This window comes from Hyperoodon ampullatus (genome assembly GCF_949752795.1).
Source record: "Hyperoodon ampullatus genome assembly, chromosome: 5".
Classification (NCBI taxonomy): domain Eukaryota; kingdom Metazoa; phylum Chordata; class Mammalia; order Artiodactyla; family Ziphiidae; genus Hyperoodon; species Hyperoodon ampullatus.
The window spans coordinates 31,347,882-31,373,670 of record NC_136918.1 but is presented as its reverse complement, the minus strand read 5'-3'; the positions used below and the strand labels follow the sequence as shown (position 1 = coordinate 31,373,670).

Here is a 25,789-nt window from a genome sequence, read left to right as displayed (position 1 = left end):
CACAAATCCTCGGAAGTGCCCGTTTACGTGATGTGAAAACTCACCTGAATAAGGACTTCACTTCATACACTAAATCGTGTGATGTGAATGTCATTCTCTTGAGATCTAAATAATTCCCCTTCTACTCGACCTCGCCTCCTCCAAGCTGACTGATATATAACTCAGGTCCCAGTGGGTCTTCGGGAAATTTGTTGCCAGGTGAAATTTTACCCTCTGAATTCACAGGACCAGACTTCTATACTTATATTTCAACAGTTTGCCACGTTATTAACACTTTGAAAACTGTCCAACATATGAACATACTGACAACGTATCTCGAATTATTTTATCCTTCACTTGGCCTTCTTGACAAGACTGCTAACTCCTTGAAGGCAGTGATGTTTTGTACATCTGTGAGTCTCCGCCACCAGGGCGGTGATTTGGAAACAGGAGCTATTCCAAGCCCTTCATCAGCCAGGGACCTTGGCTGCCCCCTTCCCACCTTCTCCGGGTTTCAGCCTGCCCTGGATCATCTGGCACCAGGGGTTGCCTGGGACACTGAAGCACAGCCAGAGGAGCAACTGATTCACTGAAAGGTCAACCCCCTTCCCCTCCAACTCATCTTCTGTCTCTGGGTTAGCATGAGTTGGCTTAATTTTAACTACCACCGGCAAGATGAACCCCAAAAGAACTCAAGGTCAGGAGGACACAGATGAAAACAAGGGCCTAATATAAATAAGAGCAAGCACAGCACACCTCCCGCCTAGCTCGGTATATGGAAAAGCCAGCAGCCCCCAGCCAGGGCCAGAGCAAGTCGTCACTGCAACAGGGCACAGAAGCAAGCACACCCAGGCCTCAGAGCCCATGCCACTTCAAGCCACCTAGGGCGCTCTGAGAAAGACAGGAATGGCCTTGTGATAGGGCCAGGGTGCAGCGGGGCCCCCGGCTTGGGGAGGCCAGGTGGACACCCGCTGGCTTTCCATCTGGTATTGCCAAGCAAAGCAGGTCTGAGGGACTCGGGGCCTCTCCCGGCCCTAGGGGGTCAGGAACAAACCACAGCCATTGGAAGAAGAAAGAAAAAGGAAAAGACACCCGGGGGAAGAATCCAAGGTCTCAGGGCCGTGACAACTTTGCCTTAAGCCGCTGTATAACTCAGGCAGTCCCAGCACCCTCCTCCCACCCAGAGATCATTTCACTTCTACCATGCACCATGCGTCATGAAGATCTGCAAAGGTCAGAAAGATAAGATGCGATTTCTGTCATCAAGGAGCTCAGATTCAGGGCGGGCAGTCAGGGTTCTCAGCCCTCATTGGAAAGGTTAGGACCCCAGACGCAGGACGCGGGCTGCCTGGATCATTAGCTGAGTGACCCTGAGCACTTTAATTCTCGGTGCCTTGGTTCCTTCATCTGCAAAATATGGACAACAGAAGCCACCTTGTGGGGTTGATCTGAGGAGCAAGTGAGTTAACACACGTAAAGTGCTCAGAACAGGCGTGCGCGAGCGGGACAGAAGTGTCAGCTGTTACACCAGCAAGCATGACGTAGTATTAGCTCATGGTTATTAAACCACAGGACAAACCTGTCCTGTGGGTTTGTTATTCACCCTTAAGGGGAGCTGACGATCACCTTGAAATTGTGATTATGATGTATACACCCCCGTGCATATCCGTGTGTCCCCAGAGGACGACATCACAACTTTCATCCAATTCTCAAAGCAAAGCTGCAGGAAAGCTTAGAGCGGGAAGGGGCCTGCAACAAGAGTCTCAAGAAGGTGCACTGACCTGTGCCTTCATTTTATCAGGTCATCAGGCGAAGGGCAAAAGCTTCCCATAGAACTTTCTGCAACGATGGAAATGTCCCCTGTCTGCACTGTCCCCAAACAGCCACCATCGGCCACCTGTGCCCAGTGAGCATCTGAAGTGTGGCTGGTGAGACCGAAGGACTGAACTTTTGGTCGTATTTCATTTTATTATTTATATTTAAGTAGCCACGCGTGGCTACTGGCCACTGTTTTGAACCTCACAGACCTAGTCAGTCTGGGGAGGAAAACATCACAGGCAAAGAGGATAGGGTGTGCGCAGATGCAAAACACCCCATGACGTACCCAGAGGTTGTGACTGAAACAACGCGATGCGGCCAGCAATTGTGAGGAGCGGCGGAGACGGGCGCACGTGGTGCTCTGCTCAGACCTGGGCGTGTCACCAGAGACAGAAGAAGCGCTGTGTCAGGCAGCGTCCTCCAGAGAAACAGAACCAGTGGGCTGTGTATACACAGCCGGTCCCTGACTCACGATGGTTCAACTTTTAAGTTATCGACTTTATGACAGTGCAAAAGCTATATGCATTCAGTAGAAACCACGCTTCAAAGGTGGACTGTTCCCTGGGGGACCGGCGTGCAATACGACCCTCTCTCTGATCCTGGGCAGGGCAGCTGCAGCCCCAGTCGGGGGGTGAGCAACCGATACACTGACAACCATCCGGACCCGCACTCCATTCTGTTTTTCCCTTTCAGTGCAGTATTCCATAAACTCCATGAAATAGTCAACCCTTTATTATAAACTAGGCCTTGCGTTAGAGGGTTCTGCCCACCTGCAGGCTAATATGAGTGTTCTGAGCACGTGTGAGGTAGGCAGGGCTGAGCTGGGATGTCCGGGAGGCTGCGTGTATCAAATGCATTTTTGACCCATGATATTTTCAACTTATGATGCGTTTATCAGGATGTCATCCCATCATAAATTGAGGAAGGTCTGTGTATAGAAAGAGATTTATATTAAGGAATTAGCTCATATGATTATTTTTGAGGCTGAGGTCCAAAATCTGTGAGGTGGACCAGCAGGCTGGAGACCCAAAGCAGAGCTGATGCTTCAGGTCAAGTCCACAGACCTCTGCTGCATAACTGCCTCTTGCTTGGGGGAGGGCAGTCTTCCGTTGTAGCCAGGCCTTTAGCTGATTGGGCGAGGCCCACCCACACCATGGAGGGCAATCTGCTTACTCAAATCCCACAGAGGTAAATATGAATCTCATCCAGTAAACTCCCTCACAGAAACATTCAGAATAAGGTTTGACCGTGTATCTGGGCACTGTGGTCCAGCCAAGTTGACACATAAAATTAAGCAGCACATCCACTACAGTTTTTGAGCAGGATTATCAGCAAAACTGACTTTGCCAAGACTGAGTTGGGAGGTTATGGGGGAGAAGTGGAGAAGGGGGACTGGGAGAGGCAGAATTCCAATGGAAAAAGGCGATTTCAACAATCCAGGCAAGACATGAGGGCTTCCACCAAGAAGGGGTGATGGGAAATGAGTCGTTTAATGAGTGTGTGTTAAAAGAAGGTATGAATAGATTCTATGACTGACGAAATCACACACACACACACACACACACACACACACACACACCTTCCTTTATGGTAAGCTAGCATTTTCTCCTAGGACTCCAACACAGTGCAAAGGAAAGGAAGTTTCCCATGTAGCAGAAAGGGACAGAAGTGATGGAGCAGAGAGATACAGGGTTTGCAGCAGTTCCCTCCTCGAAGGAGTCCTATGCCTGCTCTATGGGTCACATTTGCCCACCTCTAAGTCTTTCCAACCAAGAGCCTGTCTAGAAGATGAATAAACCACAGCAAAGACATGGCAGAGGTAGTTAGCTGCCTCTCAGTATCCATGCTTCTCTTCATCCTTAGAAACAACCCTGCTAGCTAAAACGCTCCAAGCCAAGCCTTTCTTGCTACCCATGACTATGCCCGGGGTCAGTGTGAAAACACCTCCCATTCTTCTCTGTACAAAGAGAAACTTTGTTCAGCTGTAAGCCTGAGATCAAGAGACTTAAATTCAAAGAATGAGAGAACCAGCAATGAAAGAGAAGCAGCGTGTTGCCTGGGACTTCTGGGTAGACTCTTTCAAATACAAGGGGCATACGTCCTTTCCCCTTCCTCTTTTCCTGAAATACAGATGAGATGGCTTGAGCGTCTGGAGCTATCCTGGACCATGAAGTGACTCCGAGGATGGGACTCACACACTAGGATTGAGCAATAAATACGACACTGGATCTCAGATGACCCTGGACTCATGGCATCAACCTAGATTGCCTAATTCAGGTCTTCTTTCAGGTGAGAGAAAGTATTCTTGTGTTTCGGCCACTGTTTTTAAGCCCTGCGTTACTTGCAGCAAAATGCAATTCCTGGCTGCTACAGGATGAGGCCATTATTTTGTGTACAAGGCAATACAAATTTCAGAATTTTAGGTTGTAGAAGTTCATTTGTATATTTTTTTATGGGCTTGGGGTGGAGCCAGATGGAAGAGGAACCTACCTAAACTAATACATTGCCTCACATGTCAATTTCTTTCCAACAACTGCTCTCAGGAAAGCCCGCTACAGCTGCCTGCAGCCACCCTGGTTGAGTGCCCAGGAACACCTCCCAGTCGTCTCTGTATAAAGAGAAGCTTCGCTCAGTTGGCTTGAGCCTGAGATCGAGACTTAAATTCAAAGAATGAGAGAACTTAGAAGATACACCATGATTTTTAGAAATAAAAAAGGCCCAGCACCTTCTCTGCAGTACAGTGCTTTGCCAAAAGGCTGTGGAATGCACTTGAAGCCAGTAACAAACTGATGAACACATGGTATTTTGTTTTTTTTACTTCCATTTAAACCACTTCTTCAAAGTGAGGCTTCCTAAAGCCAGCTGATCACTGCCTTAATTGAAGCAAAGAGGCACCCTTTCCTCTAGGGCCTAAGGAAGTTCTAAATGGAAAAATGAATAAACAAGCAAATGAATAAATGACCAAACTAACTAATAAAGGCACTCGGGATGGGGAAGGGGAGAGAGCTGGAGGGAGGCTGACGCCCAGCAGCGGAGGAAGGACAGCTGGGGAGCTCACCTTCTGGAAGGTCCTTCAGAGGAAACCCAGTGGTGTGGCCTCCCATGAGGCCCTTCGGAATGCAGCGATCAAGCTAGGGAGGGTCAGGAAGGGACAGAAAAAAATGTCAGCCTCAGGCACCTCTCTTAGGAACCCCATTTCCTCCTAGAAGCACCAAGCTGAGTGCATTATAGTCATGTGGAATCCTAGCACAAGCGCCTGTCCTGTACCTGCCAGGTGGCAAGGTGCAGACCACAACTCTCCATGGTTGAGCGCTGTGACTTCAGGAGCCCCGAGAAGGGGCGGCCGACTCTGAAACTACTTTCTCCACCTCGCTGATGACTCAGACCACAACTTCCCTCCTCAGGAGGGGTCCCAGATTTAGCAGATAAAAATACAGGACTCCCAGGCCCATTTGAATTTCAGATAAACAAATAATCTGTTTCAGTGAAGTGTGTCCCAAGGTTAACATGGGACAGAGTGATGCTTAAAAAAAACGATCTGAAGTTTCATTAGGTCCCATTTGTTTATTTTTGTTTTTATTTCCATTTCTCTAGGAGGTGGGTCAAAAAGGATCTTGCTGTGATTTATGTCATAGTGTTCTGCCTATGTTTTCCTCTAAGAGTTTGAAAGTGTCTGGCCTTACATTTAGGTCTTTAATCCATTTTGAGCTTATTTTTGTGTATAGTGTTAGGGAGTGTTCTAATCTCATACTTTTACATGTAGCTGTCCAGTTTTCCCAGCACCACTTACTGAAGAGGCTGCCCTTTCTCCACTGTACATTCCTGCCTCCTTTGGAAACCATAAACAAGATGAAAAGACAACCCTCAGAATGGGAGAAAATATTTGCAAATGAAGCAACTGACAAAGGATTAATCTCCAAAATATACAAGCAGCTCATGCAGCTCAATAACAAAAAACCAAACAACCCAATCCAAAAATGGGCAGAAGACCTAAATAGACATTTCTCCAAAGAAGATATACAGACTGCCAACAAACACATGAAAGAATGCTCAACATCATTAATCATTAGAGAAATGCAAATCAAAACTACAATGAGATATCATCTCACACCAGTCAAAATGGCCATCATCAAAAAATCTAGAAACAATAAATGCTGGACAGGGTGTGGAGAAAAGGGAACACTCTTGCACTGCTGGTGGGAATGTGAATTGGTACAGCCACTATGGAGAACAGTATGGAGGTTCCTTAAAAAACTACAAATAGAACTACCATATGACCCAGCAATCCCACTAGTGGGCCTATACCCTGAGAAAACCTTAATTCAAAGAGTCATGTACCACAGTGTTCACTGCAGCTCTATTTACAATAGCCAGGAGATGGAAGCAACCTATTGCCCATCATCGGATGAATGGATAAAGAAGATGTGGCACATATATACAATGGAATATTACTCAGCCGTAAAAAGAAACGAAATTGAGTTATTTGTAACGAGGTGGATGGACCTAGAGTCTGTTATACAGAGTGAAGAGTAAGTCAGAAAGAGAAAGACAAATACTGTATGCTAACACATATATATGGAATTTAAGAAAAAAAATGTCATGAAGAACCTAGGGGCAGGACAGGAATAAAGACACAGACCTACTAGAGAATGGACTTGAGGATATGGGGAGGGGGAAGGGTAAGCTGTGACAAAGCGAGAGAGAGGCATGGACATATATACACTACCAAACGTAAAATAGATAGCTAGTGGGAAGCAGCCTCATAGCACAGGGAGATCAGCTCGGTGCTTTGTGACCACCTAGAGGGGTGGGATAGGGAGGGTGGGAGGGAGGGAGACGCAAGAGGGAAGAGATATGGGAACATATGTATATGTTTCACTTTGTTATAAAGCAGAAACTAACACCATTGTAAAGCAATTATACTCCAATAAAGATGTAAAAAAAAAAAAAAAAGATCTGAAATTCAACTTGAACTGGGTGTCCTGTATTCTATCTGCTGACCCTACCTTTAGGGCTTAAACTCCACAGGGATCTTTCACCAGGCAGAAATGAAAACTCCTCTATGGCCTGGACTCCTCAGCACCTCCCTCTTGGTGTGATGGGCATGGTTCCTTTACACACATTTCAAGAAGCCCCCCCCTATGTGATGAGTCCCAAGCTGGGAATCAGCCATCCCACCAGGCAGGAAGCAGAAAAACCCAAGCTATGGGAGTATTTCTAAGCAGAACAATTTGAACATCCAAAGACCATAAATCTCGAAGCCTTATCAGTCATCCACTTCTCAGCATGAAAAAGTCCATCAAATTCTCAGGGGGAAGTTTTCCTAGAAGGCAAGCGGGGACATGAAGTCACACTGGGAAGGGGGAGAGAAAAGGAAGAAAGTAGGGTGGGCAGGGGGTGTCCCCAGGCGAGGAAAGCTAAGTCAAAAAGTTCAAGAGAAACATCACCGCTGGCTGGGGACCAAACCCTGTTGCCTGGCAACATAAGAGGCCTACCCGTGTTGACAAAACTGGTAGCAGAAATACATCCCATACTCTGATTTTCTTCAACTGAGAAATCAGTCACCCTGCTGCTCCCTCTAGGGAATGCCAGTGGTTTACAGGAGGGGGAGGGAAGGGCGATCCATGTGGAAGCAGCAATTTCATTGATTTTATTGATAACAGATGGAGGGGGGGACGGAGGCGGGGGAGGGAAGAAAGAAAAGAAAAAGAGAAACATCCAAGGAGCCTCATGGTTTCAGATTCGGTACAGAATTCCACATCCTGCTTCCCCTCCAACCGCTGTCCTGCGGTGACAAGCCATATCTGTCAGCTTCAAGCAGCACTTACGGGAATCAGCCAGGCCTCAGCAAAAGGCCATTGAAAGGAAAAGGGGACTGTCCCTGAGAAGCCCCCAACAGACCAGGCATCGGCGGGGGGCGCAGGAGCAGCACCCCCAGCATCATATTGCCCCGCTGAGACCCTGCTGGCCACTAGCCCCATTCCTGGCTTCCTGCTGCCCTCCAGGCAGGAAGGGGTCAAATGCAGGTGGTCCTTGCACCACAGAAGAGAAAACCTCAGATCAGCCGCATTCCCTCTCCAGTCATGGGAGAGTGGAGGATGCCTGAAGCACAGCCAGCCCAGCAGGAGGGGCAACGGCTCCAAAGCGGGGTGGGTCCTTCTGGAAGCCTCGAGACCTGTTCTACGTCAGGAGCCTTCACCCTGGGTCAGAGGTTGCCCCTTGTCTCCCCACTGACCCCATCTTGACGCAAGATTCTAGGCCTCCCAATGCGGCTGCTTCTTCCCCAGAATCTCCAGCCAAGACTGCAAGGCAGGGTGGTCCTGCGGGGGCCAAGGAGGGTGAATAGCACATCTCCCTCCTGCCGTAAATCACCAGGGACTCTGCTTTGGGACAGGTGCCGCCGTCACCCAGCGGCCTGCCCTCAGCCTGGGCACCTGGGTGATGCAGTTCCCAGGAACTGGCCTGGGGCCGCTCAGTGGGAATGTGACCAGGATCACAGGGGCGGACGTCACTGACCCGGCCTTCCTCACGCAGACAGCTGCCACCCAGGCAGGCACAGGCTCAGCAGAAACAAAAGTGACCGGGAAAGAGGGAAGCAGGACGAAAGTGCACTCAGGTCCCAGGAGGGGAAGAAGTTTCAAAGGGCCACCGATGACTTGGCAAGAGCCTCCCAGGTGCCCCAGGGCAGCAAAGGCAGGGAAATAACTGCAGACGAGCCCAGCATCTCCCCTTAGCCCTACGAGTCGATTATTCCTCTTACCTGTTCCCATAAGACGTGTCAGGGTGTGGTCAGGCTTCCAACAGTCCCTAAATACCGTCAGAGGGCCAGCACCAGGCTGCAGGCAACAGCCAGAAGCAGGGAGATGGAGGTTCAAATCTTCACTCCTCTCCACGGGGTCTGTGGTCTGGGCACGTTCCGTTACCTCCCAAAGTCTTAGTTACTGTCCCCTCTGTGTGACGGCAGTAATGATACCATCGCCTGGCCACCCTCCGTCAGGCCCCAGTGGGTTCATGTCCATAAGGGACCCACCTCTGCAGGCCCAGGCACCCCACAGATCCGAATAAATGAGGGCCGTGGGAGCCCCTTGAATAACCTGACTTTCTCTAAGCCTGTTTCCTCCTCTGCAGAAGGTTTTTTAAAAGTATTTCCCTTCTTCCCTGGTGGCGCAGTGGTTGAGAGTCCGCCTGCCAATGCAGGGGACGTGGGTTCATGCCCCAGTCCAGGAGGATTCCACATGCCGCGGAGCGGCTGGCCCCGTGAGCCATGGCCGCTGAGCCTGTGCGTCCGGAGCCTGTGCTCCGCAACGGGAGAGGCCACAACAGTGAGAGGCCCGCGTACTGCAAAAAAACCCCAAAACGTATTGCCCTGGTGCTTGGGAAAGTGCACTTGGGAAAGTGCCTGGTGTAGAAAGAGCATTACAACGACCCTCCTTCCCCTCCTCCCCTCCATCCTTGACCTCTGATGGCTCTGTCCACACCCTGTCTTCCCGGAAACAGTCACCTCGGTGCTGTCCACGCCCAGCGCCCCCCTGCGGCGTGCCTGCATCACTGTGAGGCTCCCACTCGGGCACCAGGTGCTGCTAGAACTTTTAGGGGAGGAGGAGCTCACCACCTTCTCCCAGGGCTACACCCGACTGCGCTTCAACTGCCTGCTGCCTCTTCGGGTCACAGCCTTGGAGTTCTCATGACTCACTCTTGGCAGCTGGTTAACCACTGAATCCGATCCAGCCCCCTCCACGTCCTCCCAGATCAGATCACAGCACGGGAAAGGCACATGTGAAGGCCCGAGTGATGGTCTCTGGGCTGCGAGGCTACTTTCCTCATCTGTATTATGGGGACACGTGGTGCCTGAGACACCGCTGGACCTCCATGCAGAGCTGCCACCAGTACGGACCCGACATGTGGCATCAGTGCCCCATCAGTTTCTCCAACACAACTGAGCCCACACGCAAGAGCCACCGTGGCTACTCTACCCAGGCAGGAGGCTAGGCTGAGGCTGCACCCTCCCTCATCGGGCCATGCGGTTCCCTCCCTGCCTGGTCCTTCAGCTGCCCGAGGCCCCACCGTACACCCCTGGAGCTGACGGACTCAGGCCAGGTCCTGTCCATGCCGGCTCCACCCTCAGATTGCGGCTCCTCTGTCCTTGACCCAGAGTCTCACATACTCAGGGGCTCAGGCATGTTTCCAAAGCTTTACACACATGCACACACACACCGTGACCTCACTCCACCGGCCTCCTCCACACACCGTCTACACCTGTGCCATCTATACCTGTTGTCTAACAGATGGTCCTCCCCACTGGGCTCTCCACTTGTTGAGTATATTGATCCTCATCATTCAATGGATTCCATATTTGTGAATTTGCCTACCCGCTACGATTTATTTGTAACCCCAAAATCAGTATTTACTGCCCTTTTGGAGTCATCCACGGACCAGCCCAGAGAAGCAAAAAGATGTGAGTCTTGATGTGCACGATACCAGCTGAGGCCAAGCAGAGAGGACCCCCTGCCTTCTGTTCCGGCTGTCAGGTTGCAAACACCCATCCTTCTCACAGTCTACTGAGTGCCACGTTTTTCACATTTTTGTGCTTTTCGTTGGTGGTTCCTCTCTAAGGTGGCCCCCAAGCCCAGTGCTGAGTGCCCTCTGGGGTCCTCCCTAAGCACAGGACAGCTGTGACGTGCCTTACAGAGAAAATACGTGTTTTAGATGAGCTGCTTCCAGGCGTGAGTCATTGTGCCGTTGGCCATGAGTTCACTGTTAATGAATCAACAATACGGTAAATCCAGAAAAAGGAAGAGGAAATGTGCAGATCCGTATAAGACGCTGCTCCAGTAAGCACTAACGTCAAGTCTGTAGTGCAAGATGAAGCCGTGGAAACGCGGCTAAATGTGTGGCAACAATGCCTGAGAGGTCACGACAGAAGCACAGCACGGTGTGGGGCTGAAAGCCAGAGAAATTTTCGGTTCTGTCACCCAGGGGCAGGGAAATGTTCATCCCTTCCGGGCTAGCGTTTCATTGTAAAGAAACATTGTATAGAATTGATTATTCGTAAGACATATAGATTAAAGAAGGTGTCTTTAAAGAGAAACATACATAAAACAAAGTTGTGTTTGATGAAATTGTGACCAGAGGCTCTCAGGAACAATCCTGTTTCCCTGGGAGCAATGCTTCACTCCATTTCTCAAATGAAGGGGGAAGAACCACCCCCCCCCACACACACACACGAATGCAGATCAGTAACAAAGATTCTACTTTTGCCCCAAACATTCCATCCCACACAACTTTTATAAGACTGCTAAGAGGGGACTGTCAGCTGTACAGGACAGAGTCTTTCTTCTGTTCTTGACAAGTGGCTAAAATAGTACATGAAACTTAGTAGGAACACTGTAAATATTTGTCAAATGAAAGAAAATAATGAATTAGAAGGAAAAAAATTCATGGACAAGTAGAGTATAACCTGTATTGACATACACTTGCATTTTCGTCCCATCTCTGCAAAGCCCAGGCTTCCTGTTCTCCACTTAGGGAAGGTCTTCTGTAAACAAAATCAAGGTCCAGATTTCCCAACAACAGAAGACTACAATAGTGATTAACATAAGAATTCAGGGGATTATCCGACATATTTGACTTACTCCTTTCATTGGAAACATGACTTCCCTTCCATTCAAGGTCCCCGCCACTCATCCGTTTGGGCTTGGAGGGCTTTCCATCAGTCGCATGGTAAGTCAGCTATCCCCTCATCATCATTTTCGATCCTCTGCCACATTTTATCTCCACAAGCAACTTGGTATGTACCCACCCTGCCTGGGGTCACCCTTCTGTCTCTACATCTTCCATATCCCCTCCCAGCCAGCAGAGGACTGTTTCTTCTTCCACCCACAGGGTATTTTTTTGCGGTGGCGGTGGTGTTTTTGTTTTGTTTTTTAACATAGCAGATTCACCTTGGAGATATAATATTTGATAGAAAAATACATCTGGAATGATAACTTAACATTCATTTTCTTTCGTCCAAATGCTTTACATGAACTAACTTAATCACTGTGGTGAACTGCAAAAATGGCCATAATACTTTGCAGGTATTTTTGCAGGTGGAGTTTATTTTTTCCCTGCCTCTTGCTTTTGGACGAGCCATGTGACTTACTCAGACCAGCAGGACATTAACAAATGTGATGCAAGCAGAGGCTTGGAAAGGGCTTGCCGTTTCTGTTCCTAGAATCCCAGCACCATATGAAGAAGCCCACACTAGCTTGTTGGATGAGATGCACGTGGTCCAGCCACCCGACACCTCAGCTGACAAGTCAACTGCTTGATAGATAAAGCCATCCCAGATCAGCCAATGCTCCAGCCAACCCACCAACTGATTGCACATTCATGAGATCAGCCAAAACCTGAGTTCAGAAAGCTTGCCCAGCAAAATCATGAGCTAAATAAATGTATTAAGCCACTGAGTTTGGTTTGTTTCATAGCAACAACTAACTGATACACAATTCCATTTTAGAGATGAAGAAATTAAAGCACAAACATTAAGTAACCTGCAGAGGTCCCATAGCTATTAAGTGGTAAATTGGGATTAAAAGCCAGGTAGTCTGGCTCAGAGGCCAAGCTTTGCCAGTGGTCCTACAGTTAAGTCAGCTAAGTTTCAAACATTTCCCCAACCACTTACCTCCCCAAAGGAGATTAAAGCACGTGGACTTACCTGATCCCATAAACACAAAACAGGCAACTGTCAGCACTGGATAACCCTCACTATTTTGCATTTATGCTGCCCTTCAGGGTTCCAAAGTCTCCTGACACATTCCAATCATTTAAAAATCCGAAGGTCCACCGATGGATGAATGAATAACAAAATGTGATCTACACATACAGTGGAATATTATTCAGCCTTAAAAAGGAATGAAATTCCAACACAGGCTACAACATGGATGAACCTTGAAGACATTATGCTAAGTGACAAAAGCCAGTCACAAAAGGACAAACTCTGCACAACTCCACTTACATGGGGTACTTAGAGGAGTCAAATTCAGAGACAGAAAGTAGGACAGTGGTTGCCAAAGGCTGGGGGGAAGGGAGGAGAGGGGAGTTATTATTTAATAAGTACAGGGTTGCAGTTGGGAAAATGATAAAGTTCTGAAGGCAGATGGTGGTGAGGGTTACACAGCAATGTGAATGTACTTAATGCTACTGAATCGTGTACTTAAAAACAGTTTCGGCCTTCCCTGGTGGCGCAGTAGTTGAGAGTCCGCCTGCCGATGCAGGGGACACGGGTTCGTGCCCCGGTCCGGGAAGATCCCACATGCCGCGGAGCGGCTGGGCCTGTGAGCCATGGCCGCTGAGCCTGCGCATCTGGAGCCTGTGCTCCGCAACGGGAGAGGCCACAATAGTGAGAGGCCCGCGTACCGCAAAAAAAAAAAAAAGCAGTTTAAGCGGTAAATCCTATGCTAAATACAGTTTACCACCATTTTTGAAAAAGGAAAAAAAGCACAAGGGTTGGGACTGGCAGTGATAAAATGACAGGCCCGGGGCCACTGTTGGACTAGTTCGAATACAGGGAGCAGAGGAAGCAAGAAACTCTCTGCCATTCAAGTTTGCTGAGTCACACAGGCTCCACGCCCACCCACCCCCCTTCAGAATGTCCCCTGCCACACACTGAAGGCCAGATGGGCTGGCAGATATGTCAAAGCCACGTTAAAAACAAGCTCTGGCTCACGGACAAAACCCTCAAATAAATCAAAGCCAGTTTCCTGCCCCCACCTGGCCCAGGAGACAAAACAAGTGCTCGGCCCACTCCTGGCGGAATGCGGACTGGGTTTTCAAGATCACAGAACTGGATCCGACTCCTGGTAGGAAAATGAGTTGACATCAGGAACAGTAAAGTCAGTGCAAATTTCTGATGATCAGACACAATTCCTACTGGCCCAACAATCACAAGTCTTTGTAAACTCTTTATGGAAAACCAAGCTGTAGAAGTCTTTTCCTTTGTAAGTCTCTGCTGTTCGCTGAGACTCTGGATGGATGGACAGGAGCATTCCAGACATTATAAAACCATCACTACAGTATTACCTCTTCTTTTTTGTTTTTTAAAGGAGGTATACATCAAGTATTAACAGAAGGTGTGGGGACTTATTTTCTTCTTTTTGTCTATTTTCTGAATTTTCTACAATCTTTTTTTAGTGAAACCAAAATCTAAGATCATACAGGGATTCCATCATCAAACATTAGCTCATTTAAGTCCTAAGGACACCTCAGGACTCTCACGGTCCATGACCATCACTGTTTCACTGTTTTCAGATCACTGTTTCCACAGAGACAAGGATGCTGAGGCTCTGAGAACGCAGTGCCTCATGAGACACACTTGGAGGAGACGCTGTGAAGGCAACTCTCAGAGACCATCCCTGCTACACACAGTCAGAGGGGTTTGTATATATAGAAAGGAAGGGGTGGGGGTAAGACCAGAGGAAGAAAACAGGAAGCCCCACTTGGCAGCAGCTAGGGGGAGGCCCCGTCCTCTTCACCACCAGAAAGGTCAGAGACAGACTCAGCCTCCTGGCCAAGCCCAGACGGCCCACCAACCACAGAGATAAAAAGTGACATCCTCACCCAGCCTCAGCCTCTGAGCGCCCTTCCAGTTCCTCGGCCAGAGACCAACAAGGTCCCTTGGGGCTAAGGGGTAGGGGTCACTCTGAGCCTTTTCTACCCTTCTTCCTGCCCACCTGCGAGAAGGCAGGAGTTTAAGGGGGGTTTGCAGGCATAATGCCAGGCAGGATTCCCTCAACATCATCCTGGGCTCTGCCAGCTGACGGAGAGTCACTCAGCCCCAGTCTGTATCACCTGATGAGGCCTGATGACTCAGTGGCTTGCCCACGGGACTCAGTAACTGCACGGTAATTGTCCTCACTGGCCAAGAGATGAGAGGAAGACGCAAAGCCACATTTCACTGCCGTCCAACAGTGGGACCCTCCCAACGTAGCTCCCTCCTTCCTACCTCTTTTTCCATCAAAGAGGATTGGGGTGAGGAACAAAAAGGGAGTGGTGTGAAATCTATTCCAGTTGTGTCACAGCCAACTGGGGACCCACCCACCAAATGAGATTTGAATGAACCCAACCCAGATGAAGCTGGATTTGCCAGTCATGCTCCCATCCCTCTGCAGGGAAGAGGGCACACAGCAGGGAAGAAGTTGTGAGTAAAGCGGCAATGGAGAGGGAAAGCTCAGGATGCCAACGGAAGGCCGGGAGGAACATCTGGTCAACCTCATCATTCACTCATTGGTTCATTTGTTTGTTTCCTCAAGACTTGAACACCTTCTGTATGCTGGCAATGACCCAAACAGACCAACTTCCCTGTCTGGGAATTTGTGGAGTTTCACTACTATAAACAAGTAAACAATAACAGGTCGGGGGTGAGAAGTGCTATGAAGAAAAAGCCAATCAAGGAATGAGGGCTGGGGTGGCAGAGATGGTGGGCTGGCAGTTGTCATTTAAATGTTAGCCCAGGAAGGCCTTGTTGATAAAGTGACATCTGAGCAGAAAGCTGAAGGAGATGGAGTGGACCATGCAAATCCTGTGGTTGAGACAGCAACAAACAGGGGGACCAGCAAGTTCAAGACTCTGAGGTCGGAGCATGTAAGACATCTGTTCAGCCAAAGGAGGGTAAGGCCCATCAGCGGGGGCTGATGGCCAAACGGCCAACCTCCAGAGGCCCCTGAACACAAAGGTCCCTTTACCAGCTCTGCTCCAAAATCTGAGCTCAGGGGACCCAGTGGGGAAACTCCCGTGGGGAAGCCACTGCCGAGGCTCCAAGGGGATGCTTTCACAGACCACTATGAAATCACCCCACGGCATGGGGACATGGATGTTTTTATATAGATATGTGTGTCCTCAAAGGGACCATAAATTCAAGTGTTGAAGACTTTCAGAAGAGGAGGTTTCACGACCTCCTCAGCACGGACCCAATGTTCACATTAAATTATCAGAAATTTCTCCTCAAACCTAACCAGAACGCTTCTCACTGCAAGGTCAAGACCACTACCACCCTGGGCTATGGTGGGTGAGACACATCACCAACGTGGGGCACTTTGAAGGTTGTGGCACAGGGCACTTTGGAGGGAGGATGCCTTAGGGTTGGGGAGCTTCTGGGGACTGGTGAGCACCTTCTGGAGAAGGGCTCCTTCTCTCTAGAAAGCTACAGCCTGGGTGGGGCCCAGAGGAAGGCGGAGAGAAGGACGGCTGCTCAGGCTTGTTGCAGGCCAACAAGTCATGGGCACTTGGATGTTGTACAGCCCAGGGCAGCAGGACAGGGAAGGAAGGGTTTTGGGCAGCTGGTCTGTCTAGGAACAAAGGCCACATTATCTGGAAGGTTCCAACGAGAAAGCTCAGTTCAGCATTCAGAGTGCAAAACCCAAATACGTAGCTAGAATCTCAGCAGAACCACCAAAGCGTCAAGGGGATCCCTGATTAGAAATCTGAGGGGTGCACGGAGCGGGGCAAGGAAGAGGAATGCCCAAGTCCTGGCCCCTTATCCTCGATGGCTCCCGCCTTAACACATTGCTGGGGCTTCGCTTCCCAAGGGCTCACTTTCCCATTGCCTCCCCCCACCCCACCCCAGCCCAATAGCACACTGCACACACACAGTGGGGGCCTGCCGTGGTACCTGCACTCACTGAGCAAGCTGCTTACAGGTAGAGACCCTGGGAGGCGGCAGCATCTTCTGTCTCATAACACACAGTAGGGACAGGAACTCAACTGGGACCAGCTGCTCAAGAGTCACCTGAGCAGGAAGCCCCCGTGTGGGCCAAGGGGTGTGAGAGCCCCCAGCCCAGGGCCTGGCACACAGCAGGTACCACCATGTGTTGGAAGCTCTTTTCCTTCCCATTCACAGGGCCTGCATCTCAGGCTGGGAAGTCCCCACATCCGTGACGATCCAAGGAAGACACTCTGAAACCAGCAGCCCCGGCAGTCGCCTGACCACAGCCCCTCTGCCGCCCCTTTTCTGGTCTTGGTTCCTCTGTTGCCTATTTGGGCTCTCAGGACAAAGAACCAATGTTCCAAGAGAAGCAGATAGCTAATTTCTCCCAAACCAGGGAGGAGAATATGAGTGGGGGGAGCGTTCCCCCTGCTGTCCAACAGACAGTCATCAGGGAGGGCGGAGGACAAGCCCGATGTTCTAAGCACAGCCTCTGGTCCGGCCGCCTGGGAGGTGGACCTGGGTACCAGTTCCAGCAGCAAGGCAGCAGCCCCTGGTAGGTGCATCCAAATGCCAGCATGCTTACCCTACTAATAGTACCAAGAGCAGGAGTGAAAGCAACCTGCAGTGGGGAGGAAAACAAGGGGCTGACTCCAAACGCACCTGTGGACAAAGCCACGGCTGTCCCATGCCCCTGAGCTTCAGCAGGAGGCCCACGAGTCAGAGGTGCGCCCACGGTACGGGGCGGGGTGATGGGCAGAGCAGGAGAGCTTACCTGCCGCGCCACCCTCCGTGCCTCCCAGTAGGGCTTCGAGTCTTCCACAGCTTTGCCGATTTTCTTCACCAGCTCATCCAGTTTCACCGTTGCCTCAACCAGAACAGAGCGGAACTTCTGACGAATGTCCTGCGGGCAGGAAATTGACGACACAGTTCAGGCTTAAGAAGGAACGTGCGGAAATCTGCTTTAGTTAACCAGAAGCACCCAGAAGGGCCTCCACTCGGCCTACAAGCCCCTGATTTCACGCCTTTACAAGATGGTGTCTAGAGCACCACCATCCAAGAGAAACTTCCACGATGCTGGAGTGTCCTATTAGATGCACTGCTCAGTATGGCAGCCACTGACCACACATGGCTACTGAACACTTGACACTGACTAGCAAGACTGACGAACTGAGTCTTTAACTTATTTCATTTTAAGTAACTATATTTAAATTTAAACAGTGTGGCCAGTGACTACCTCATTGGACAGTGCAGGTTAGACTGAAAGGCTCCATCCAGGGGAAGATGCCCAGTCCGGCCACCCCTGGCAGCTTCACTCCCTAATGATGGCACCATTTGCTACACTCTCATGATGTCCCCACCCGTGTAGCATGGTCAACATTAAACAGCAGGTACAGATTGCCCACATGCCAGGCCCTGTGCTAGGCCTTGGTCCCTGCTTTCAGGGCACTTCCAGTCTGGTGGGTGAGGGAGGCATTTACAGCCCATCCCAGCGAGTCTGAGCCAGGATGGGACCAGTACAGGTGCCGTGGAACCCAGGGCAGAGAACCTCACCAGGCCAGGTCAGGCAGGCGGGGGGAGGGGGGTGAGGTTAGAGGGAGACTCGCAGGAAACTTCCAGGGGTTACTACCTGCACAGAAGCCTGAATCATGGATGGGCACCTGGGGAGGAGGGAAAATACTGAGTCCAAAGCAGGTGGCAGACCAGCGCCCCCCGGGTGGGGGGAGGGAGCAGTGTGGCATTTTCCAGAGATTGATGGAAGCTGTACGTCTGGAATGCGGAGAGTGGCTAGAGATAAGGGCGGCCACCCCTCCCAGGGATGTCACGAGCAAGGTGGCCTGGATAAGAGTTTGGGAGAGAAGAACAGGCAGGTGGGCGGTGCCAGGGTTTAACCACGTCGTGAAAGTCAGGAAACCAGATCCATGGATGCCACAAGGAGGAAAAAAAATTAAAAAGACAACATTTAGTCCCATGTCTAGAAGGCCATGTTGGACGGTGGGTGAGGGCTTCAGAGACCCCACGTCCCTCCCCTCTACTCCTCTGCCCTCGGGCACTGGCCTGTCACAGCCATGCCTCGGGGTGTGTGCGTGCATTTGAGGGGGAAGTGGGTGCCCAGGGAAGGAGGAACAACACATGATCACCAGCCATGGGGCGGCCCCAAGAGCAGCCGGCCACACTGCTGGTAAAACACGTGTGCTCCGTTGGCTACAAAGGGGCTGCCTCACTATCTGAAAACTATTTCTAAATCTAAAATTATATGGGCCTCTTGGGCCAACGGGATGGCTCATGGGGGTGAGGAAGGCCCCGATCACTTCTAATTTCCTTCCCCCCATCATCTCATACCGTGGGTTTTCTAGATGGGTTTGAAAGTGCCAGGGCTGCAGCATATGAAGACATGGTCTGGTATGGGAGCTTCTCAGCTCCTGAGCCCCGTCCTACTTCTGACAGAGGCCTTGGCTGCTTCCCCCAGGCCTGTATCCTCCTCATCATCCTAATTTTCTCTGCCTTCCCTCCTATCTGGCCAGGCCTGCAGTCACGTGCTACAGCTACAGCTGCCGAAGACAGAACAAGACTAGGCTTGTCCTCCAGAGGAAGCGCCACAGATGCGTGCAGGCCGCCAGGGACAAGCAAAGCTCCACCAAGCTTCTGTTAGACTTGACTTCCTGTACGTGGGAGGTAACATGTTGTCTAGAGCTCGGGATTTTTATCAGAGAGATGGATCTAATCCTGGTTAAACCTCTTTCTGTGAGGCCCCCATCAGGTAACTTCCTTATGAATAATTTTTATTACCTATAAAATGGTGACTTTCCATCTCATAGGGAGGGCTGCTGGAAGGAATAAGAGAGAATGCAAACGTGAAACACCTACTAGTTCCTGGGCACACAGCAGGTACTCAATAAATGCACACAATTTTTTTCCCCCGGCATAAAAAGAGACCCACAATCCTATTAAACACCACCAAGGGGGTGGCTCTGAGGCAGGGGGAGCTGACGTGAGGGCGGGAATAACCTGCTACCCTGTGTGGGCAGAGGCTTGGCAGACGCACCTACACACATGGCTGAATCCTCCCACTCAGCACCCTGGCGGGGGAGGGGCCAGCACCATGTCCAGACCACAGGTGGGAACACCAGGGGCCAAATCAGTCAGCGTGTGACCCAGGGCAGGTCACGCCATCACTCTGCACCTCCTCTGGGAAATGAGAATTGTGCTCCAAACCAGTGGCCTATGGGCCCACAGGCTTAGGGCCTTCAGCCTCTACGCTGTGTACCAAATGTCAGGAAAAATCGTATATTTTTTTAAATGCGGATGCTCACATTTCTCGTAAAAAAAAAAAAAAATTTTTTTTAATCAGATGATCTGGCAAAACTGGGCCCCCATTCCTACTTGGCAACCACTGGCTAGAAGTAAAGGAGAAGGCACCCCTTGGAGACTGTCCTTTCCAGCCCCCACGCCCTGTGCCGGAGCCACATCCAGCCTGCTTCACTCACTGAGCTCCCCGGCCAGGCCCTCAGAGACTTCTGATTTGCCCAGAGCTATTCTGGGTACCAGTGAATATAAGCCACCTGCCTGCATGAGGCGGGTACAGGGAACAGATGGACAGTTTCCCTTGGGGCAGACACTTACAGATGCTTTCATTCCATCAGCATATGCAATCACAAACAACCTTACCAGGTAGGTGCTATGGTTGTTCCTTTTTTTTTTTAATTGAAGTATAGCTGATTTTCAATGTTGTGTTAGTTTCTGGTGTACAGCACAGTGATTCAGCTATACATATATATCTATTCTTTTTCAGATTCTTTTCCATTATAGGTTATTACAAAATCTTTAGTCCCCTGCGGGTGCTATGGTTTTTATCCACATTTTACAAAGAGGGAAACTGAGGCACAGAGCAACTAGGGAGCTTGCCGAAGGTCGCAAAGCTGGGAAACAGCACAGCCAAGATTTAAACTCAAGCAGTAAATAAATAAGCACCATGCAGTGTGATAAGTACTAAGACCTCAGTCTACACACTGCAGTGAACACACAACCAGGAAGGACACACCCAGAGAAAGCACCATTCCAGTCAGGCCTTGGACGAAGAAGGATTTCACCAGAGAAGGGGGCATCGAGGGACCAGCAAAGCGAAGGGTGGCAGATGGGAGGGCTGGTGGGACAGAGGAAGGAAAGGCACGTGAGCCACACTGAGGCCTTTGAACTCTATCCCACACACAATGGGAGACAGGGTGGGTTTCTCGTGTGAGTCTCAATTTACTTGCCACGTGCCTGTTGTCAGCAATGCTTGAAGAATTCTCTACCATAAAAAACAAAAGTTCTCCAAAAAAAAAAAAAAAAAACAAAAGTTCTCATCGTTCCCTGGACGGCATGGCTGTGAACAGAGCTTTCCTAGCTGCAACAGTGTAAACTCCGAACACTGACTACAACGCAGTCCCGCTGGGAGGGACAGGGGTGGAGGAGGACACAGGAGGAAGGAGACTAAAGCCTCATCTTCCATAGGGGGTGTCCGCAGATAAGAACTAAAACTAAGAAGTCAAGAAGTAGCCACACAAAGCCTACTGTTTAGAGTCACAGAAGTAACAGAATCCAACAGCACATTAAAAGGATCAGACACCATGATCAAGTGGGGTTTATCCCAGGGATGCAAGGATTCTTCAATATACACAAATCAATCAACGTGATACACATATTAACAATTTGAAGGATAAAAACCGTATGATAATCTCAGTAGATACAGAAAAAGCTTTTGACAAAATTCAACACCCATTTATGATAAAACCTCTCCAGAAAGTAGGCATAGGGGGAACTTACCTCAACATAATAAAAGCCATAAACCACAAACCCACAGCCAACATCATTCTCAATGGTGAAAAACTGAAAGCATTTCCTCTAAGATCAGGAACAAGACAAGGGTGCCCACTCTCACCACTATCATTCAACACAGTTTTGGAAGTCCTAGCCACGGCAATCAGGGAAGAAAAAGAAATAAAAGGAATACAAATTGTAAAAGAAGAAGTAAAACTGTCACTGTTTGCAGATGACATGATACTATACATAGAGAATCCTGAAGATGCCACTAGAGTCACAGATGTAAATACCTAAATAATCAGATAAAATATGTTAAACTGATCAATTAAATTGCCTCTAAGGGAGAAATAAATGAGGATGGGGTGGGGGGAGAGTGTTGTTTGTTTTATTTTGTTTTCTGCCCTTTTTAAAATTGTAGTAAAATATCACGGTGGATTTTTAAGCAGAGGCATCACCCGATCAAATCTGGGTTTTACCAAAGAGTGGACTGGGGTCTTCATGTGAGTCTGGTCGGCAGATTCAGGGACCACCAGCCTGGTCAAGCGTGTGACCATCAAAGGGTGTTGGGCCCAGGAAATATGATTTGACGTCAGCGTCTCCCTCTATAAAAGAGGCTGTGTTGCCAGAGAGGATGACGCATGGATGGCTGACAGCCAAGCACCAACAACTTATTCATCCAAGACGTGTTAAAAGCTAAACATAAAGCCAGCCTTCTTCCTGATAAAAGAGTGGGCCTAGTTCTGGTACCATCCCACAAAGGGATGGCTACCTGAGTAATAATTCATGGCTACTCATGGCTACCTGAGTAATAATTCACTACAAATACTGGAGTGTGGGAGCCCACAAACCAAAACCTTTCCTGCCTACCCAACATAATAGCCCTGATTTTCCTAGGCCTCACCCTGGTCCCAGAACTGGTCCCATGCCTGGCCAATCAGTTGGGGATACTCCTAGCCTCAGTGATTGCTGAGGGAGGGCACGGGACTGATCAGAACCAGTAAGATTTCATTCTGGGACTTTTCTGAAACTGTTAGAGGAACTTTTTGCACTGAGGTGGCTGAGAAGATGGAATGAAAGCTGGAGCAGACGGCAGCCATCTTGGCACCATGAGGGCAGAGCCTGCCAAAGGCAGGGAGGGAGTCCCTATGACACTTTGAGCTCTTGGACCCAGCAATGCTTTACAGTCTAACCCCATACTCCACTCTCCTAGAGCCAAAATAGTGCACACACACACCCAATTGTCCCCCCTTGCTTTATGTTGTGTTTAAGCTGGTTGGAATTGAATTTCTATCATTTGCAACTGAATTAAGCCTTTAAAAAAAACTGAAAAATACTGTATGCCTTAAGGTAGTCATATTAATGTATTCAGGGAGGGGAAAGTCAATCTACAGTCTATAATGTGGCAAAGCACTGTAACTAAATACAGGTAACTGCTGGAGGGCTTCTGCCCCTGATAATAAAGCCATGCTTATAAGGAGCAGGGTCTGGGGAACTTAATTCAACCTACCCTGTGTAAAGTATTTCCTTTTTTTTTTTTCAATCCATCTTAAGGGCAGCTGGCCACAATTGAACTTGTGTTTTTTGCCTTATTTCCTAGTGCGAGAAAAGACTCGGCCATGGTTCTTTGTCTCCTACAATTACAGGCAAATGTGTCTCCCAAGATCAGAATGGGGGCTGCTTCCAGGAGTGTCCAGGGAGGAGAGATGGCTGTTTTCCCTACAGTAAGTGATCCATGGAGGGAAGCAGTTCAGAAGTACAAACACCTCAGGAGAACGAGCAGAGCTTCCACCAGTCAACAAAAATAAGCCACATACCAGCCAGGGCTGTTTACCAGCTGATTTTTTTTAGATCAGCACTTGAAGGAGTTCTAAAAGGGCTCCCTCAGCCTGGATGAGGCCTCAGATCTTCCAATCTCAAAACTGTGTCACATCCATCAGGTGACTGAGACTGAGGGCAATTTATTCACGTGGAGAACTGCTGAGGGTGGCAGTCTCCCTGTTTGAATATGTCAGTGTGTGAAAGATGCAGCCCCGTATCAGACAAGAACCTCAGCCCCATGAAACCAGCACCAGTGTGCCTTGGAAACAGCGGGCAGGGGTCACCACCCTGGGGACAATCCTGTTTTCTGGCCAATCCACTCACCCAAGCCTCGATGATCTCGCCTGTAAGCTGAGAAGGGCAGCCTCTCCCCTTCACAAAGGTGTCCCCAGAACCAAGCGAGATTAGGACACAATGTCAGTTTTTAAAAATAACTGTCCTACAAATTAAAGATGACACCAAACTTCAAAAGATCCCTAGTAATGCCATTTATAAATACACTGCTTTCTGCTCATGGAAAGATTTCACAGGCATGATCTGAGACTCACAAGGACCCTGTAGGACAGGATGGCTAGGCTCAGCAAGAAGGGTGGTCCCTAGTCTCCAGATAAGAGACCTCAGCCCCAGGGGAGAAGTGCTGGCTTGACCTAAGGTCACATGCAGGGGAGCGTCAGGCTAGCGTCAGGAGCACAGACCACTAGTCCTAAGTTCCATGTGTCTTTCCCTTCACCTCTGGTTCCCAAAGTCTGGTCCAGGGAACACGGGGGTAGGGACTGGGGGCTCCCTGAGACCTTTTCTGGGAGTCTGCAAGGTCAAAACCATTTTCATAATTGAGTTCGACTTAATTTGCCTCTTTCACCTTCATTCTCTCATGAGCGTTGAGTGGAGTTTCCAGAGACTACTTGAGCAGTGACATCAAGAGACAGAATGCAGAAGCAGAAATGAGCATCCAGCTCTTCTATTAAGCCAGACATGAAAGAGACTCATAAAAACAATAAAATGACAGCTTTCTTTTCACGAATTTTTTTTTGGTTTGGGAAAATAGTTATTTTTGAAAAGATATATTCTTTACGCTGACAGGTAATAGGCTTATTACTGTCATTTTTAATGAATGAATACAAGTGTTTAAAACAACTGTTTTAATCTCTAACACGCAGACATCGTAGATGTTCCCCACAAAAAACAAAAGCTCTCTGAAATGCTCAGTGATCACAGGAGTGTAAAAGGAACCTCAGGCCCAAAAGCATCGGGTCAGGTTTGCAAGGCACAAATAGAGACACGGATGTAGAGAACAAATGTATGGACACCAAGGGGGGAAAGCGGTGGGAATGTACTGGGAGATTGGGATTGACATATATACACTAAGATGTATAAAATAGATAGCTAATTAGAACCTGCTGTATAGCACAGGGAACTCTACTTTACTTTGCTGTACAGTAGAAACTAACACAACATTGTAAAACAACTATACCCCAATTAAAAAAAAAAAAAAAGCATCGGGTCAGCTGGTGCCACCAAACCACACCCTGCCCCAGGGCCGCCCTGCAGAGACCCTGCTGGAGGGAAACACCAGTGTATTTTCAGTAACAGAGAAGCAGTTATTCCTTCTCAGGCCTTCCTTTACTCCTTCTGATTTTCCCAAGGAGAAAGCCTCCATTTGGGGTCACTATCTCTTCATAGCCCTTCTTCACGTTTGCTAATCTCCTTTTTAAGAAAGGGGGAGTTAGTCAGGCTCAGAGCCTTCCCCAAAGGGAATCTGCTAGAATTTGATTAGCAAAACAATAAACCCACTGGAAACCAAAGAGCATTGCTCTACAAAGTCAGCAAGCGGGACCCTATGAGTTGGGCACGTCCATATGATTCTTCACTGAAGTGAAAGAGTAGCATGGACATATATACGCTACCAAATGTAAAACAGATAGCTAGTGGGAAGCAGACGCATAGCACAGGGAGATCAGCTCGGTGCTTTGTGACCACCTAGAGGGGTGGGATAGGGAGGGTGGGAGGGAGACGCAAGAGAGAAGAGATATGGGGATATATGTATAGCTGATTCACTTTGTTATACAGCAGAAACTAACACGACAATGTAAAGCAATTATACTTCAATAAAGATGTTTAAAAAATAATAAAAAATAAAATAAATTGTTAAAAAAAAAAAGCCTGCTTGAAACAAAGTTATTTCCCTTTGATGACTTTTCACTTCTGGTCATGAAGTCTCATTTTCAAGCAAACTTAAGTACGAATGTGAATCCATGTAAAGGAAAATACAGAATAAACAGTACATAAGAACTAGAATAAGGCAAAAATTATGACAGAGGCAGAAGAACGAGAGAGTTGGGATGTAAAGTCTCTGTATCAGGAATGTTCCAGAATTCCACGATGAAAGGCACCCCAGGAAACACTCCAACTTCCTGACCAATTCTAAGGTACCTGAAATGTTTTTAATGTTACTACAAATCATGTTTTTTCCCCACCCATCCAATCTATTCTTTAACAGCACTTGTAGTAGCTACTAAAACACACAAAGAAACCACTTTCCTAGAGCTTCGGTGAAAGGGATCAAGTGCCCTCCAGGGCTGGCTGCTAGAACTTTCTGCAACAATGCAGATGTTCTGTATCTGTGTAGCTCACTACAGAGGCCACCGGCCACAGGCGACTAAATGAAAACTTGAAATGTGCTTAGTGCAGCTA

At 48.8% G+C, this 25,789-nt stretch overlaps 1 protein-coding gene across 6 annotated transcripts in view; it reads right to left on the bottom strand.

The window, feature by feature from the left end:
* SH3BP5 (SH3 domain binding protein 5) overlaps positions 1 to 25,789 on the bottom strand; it is a gene marked incomplete at both ends in the record, with an annotated part of 82,618 nt that overhangs the window by 37,793 nt on the left and 19,036 nt on the right. For 5 of the 6 annotated variants that reach the window (XM_079705129.1, XM_079705130.1, XM_079705131.1 and 2 more), the window contains one exon: positions 17,253 to 17,381. The exons of the other annotated variant lie outside the window; for it this stretch is intronic. In XM_079705129.1, coding sequence (XP_079561255.1) covers positions 17,253 to 17,381 — 129 coding nt within the window. The remainder of the gene's footprint in view (positions 1 to 17,252; positions 17,382 to 25,789) is intronic. 6 annotated transcript variants of the gene reach the window in all.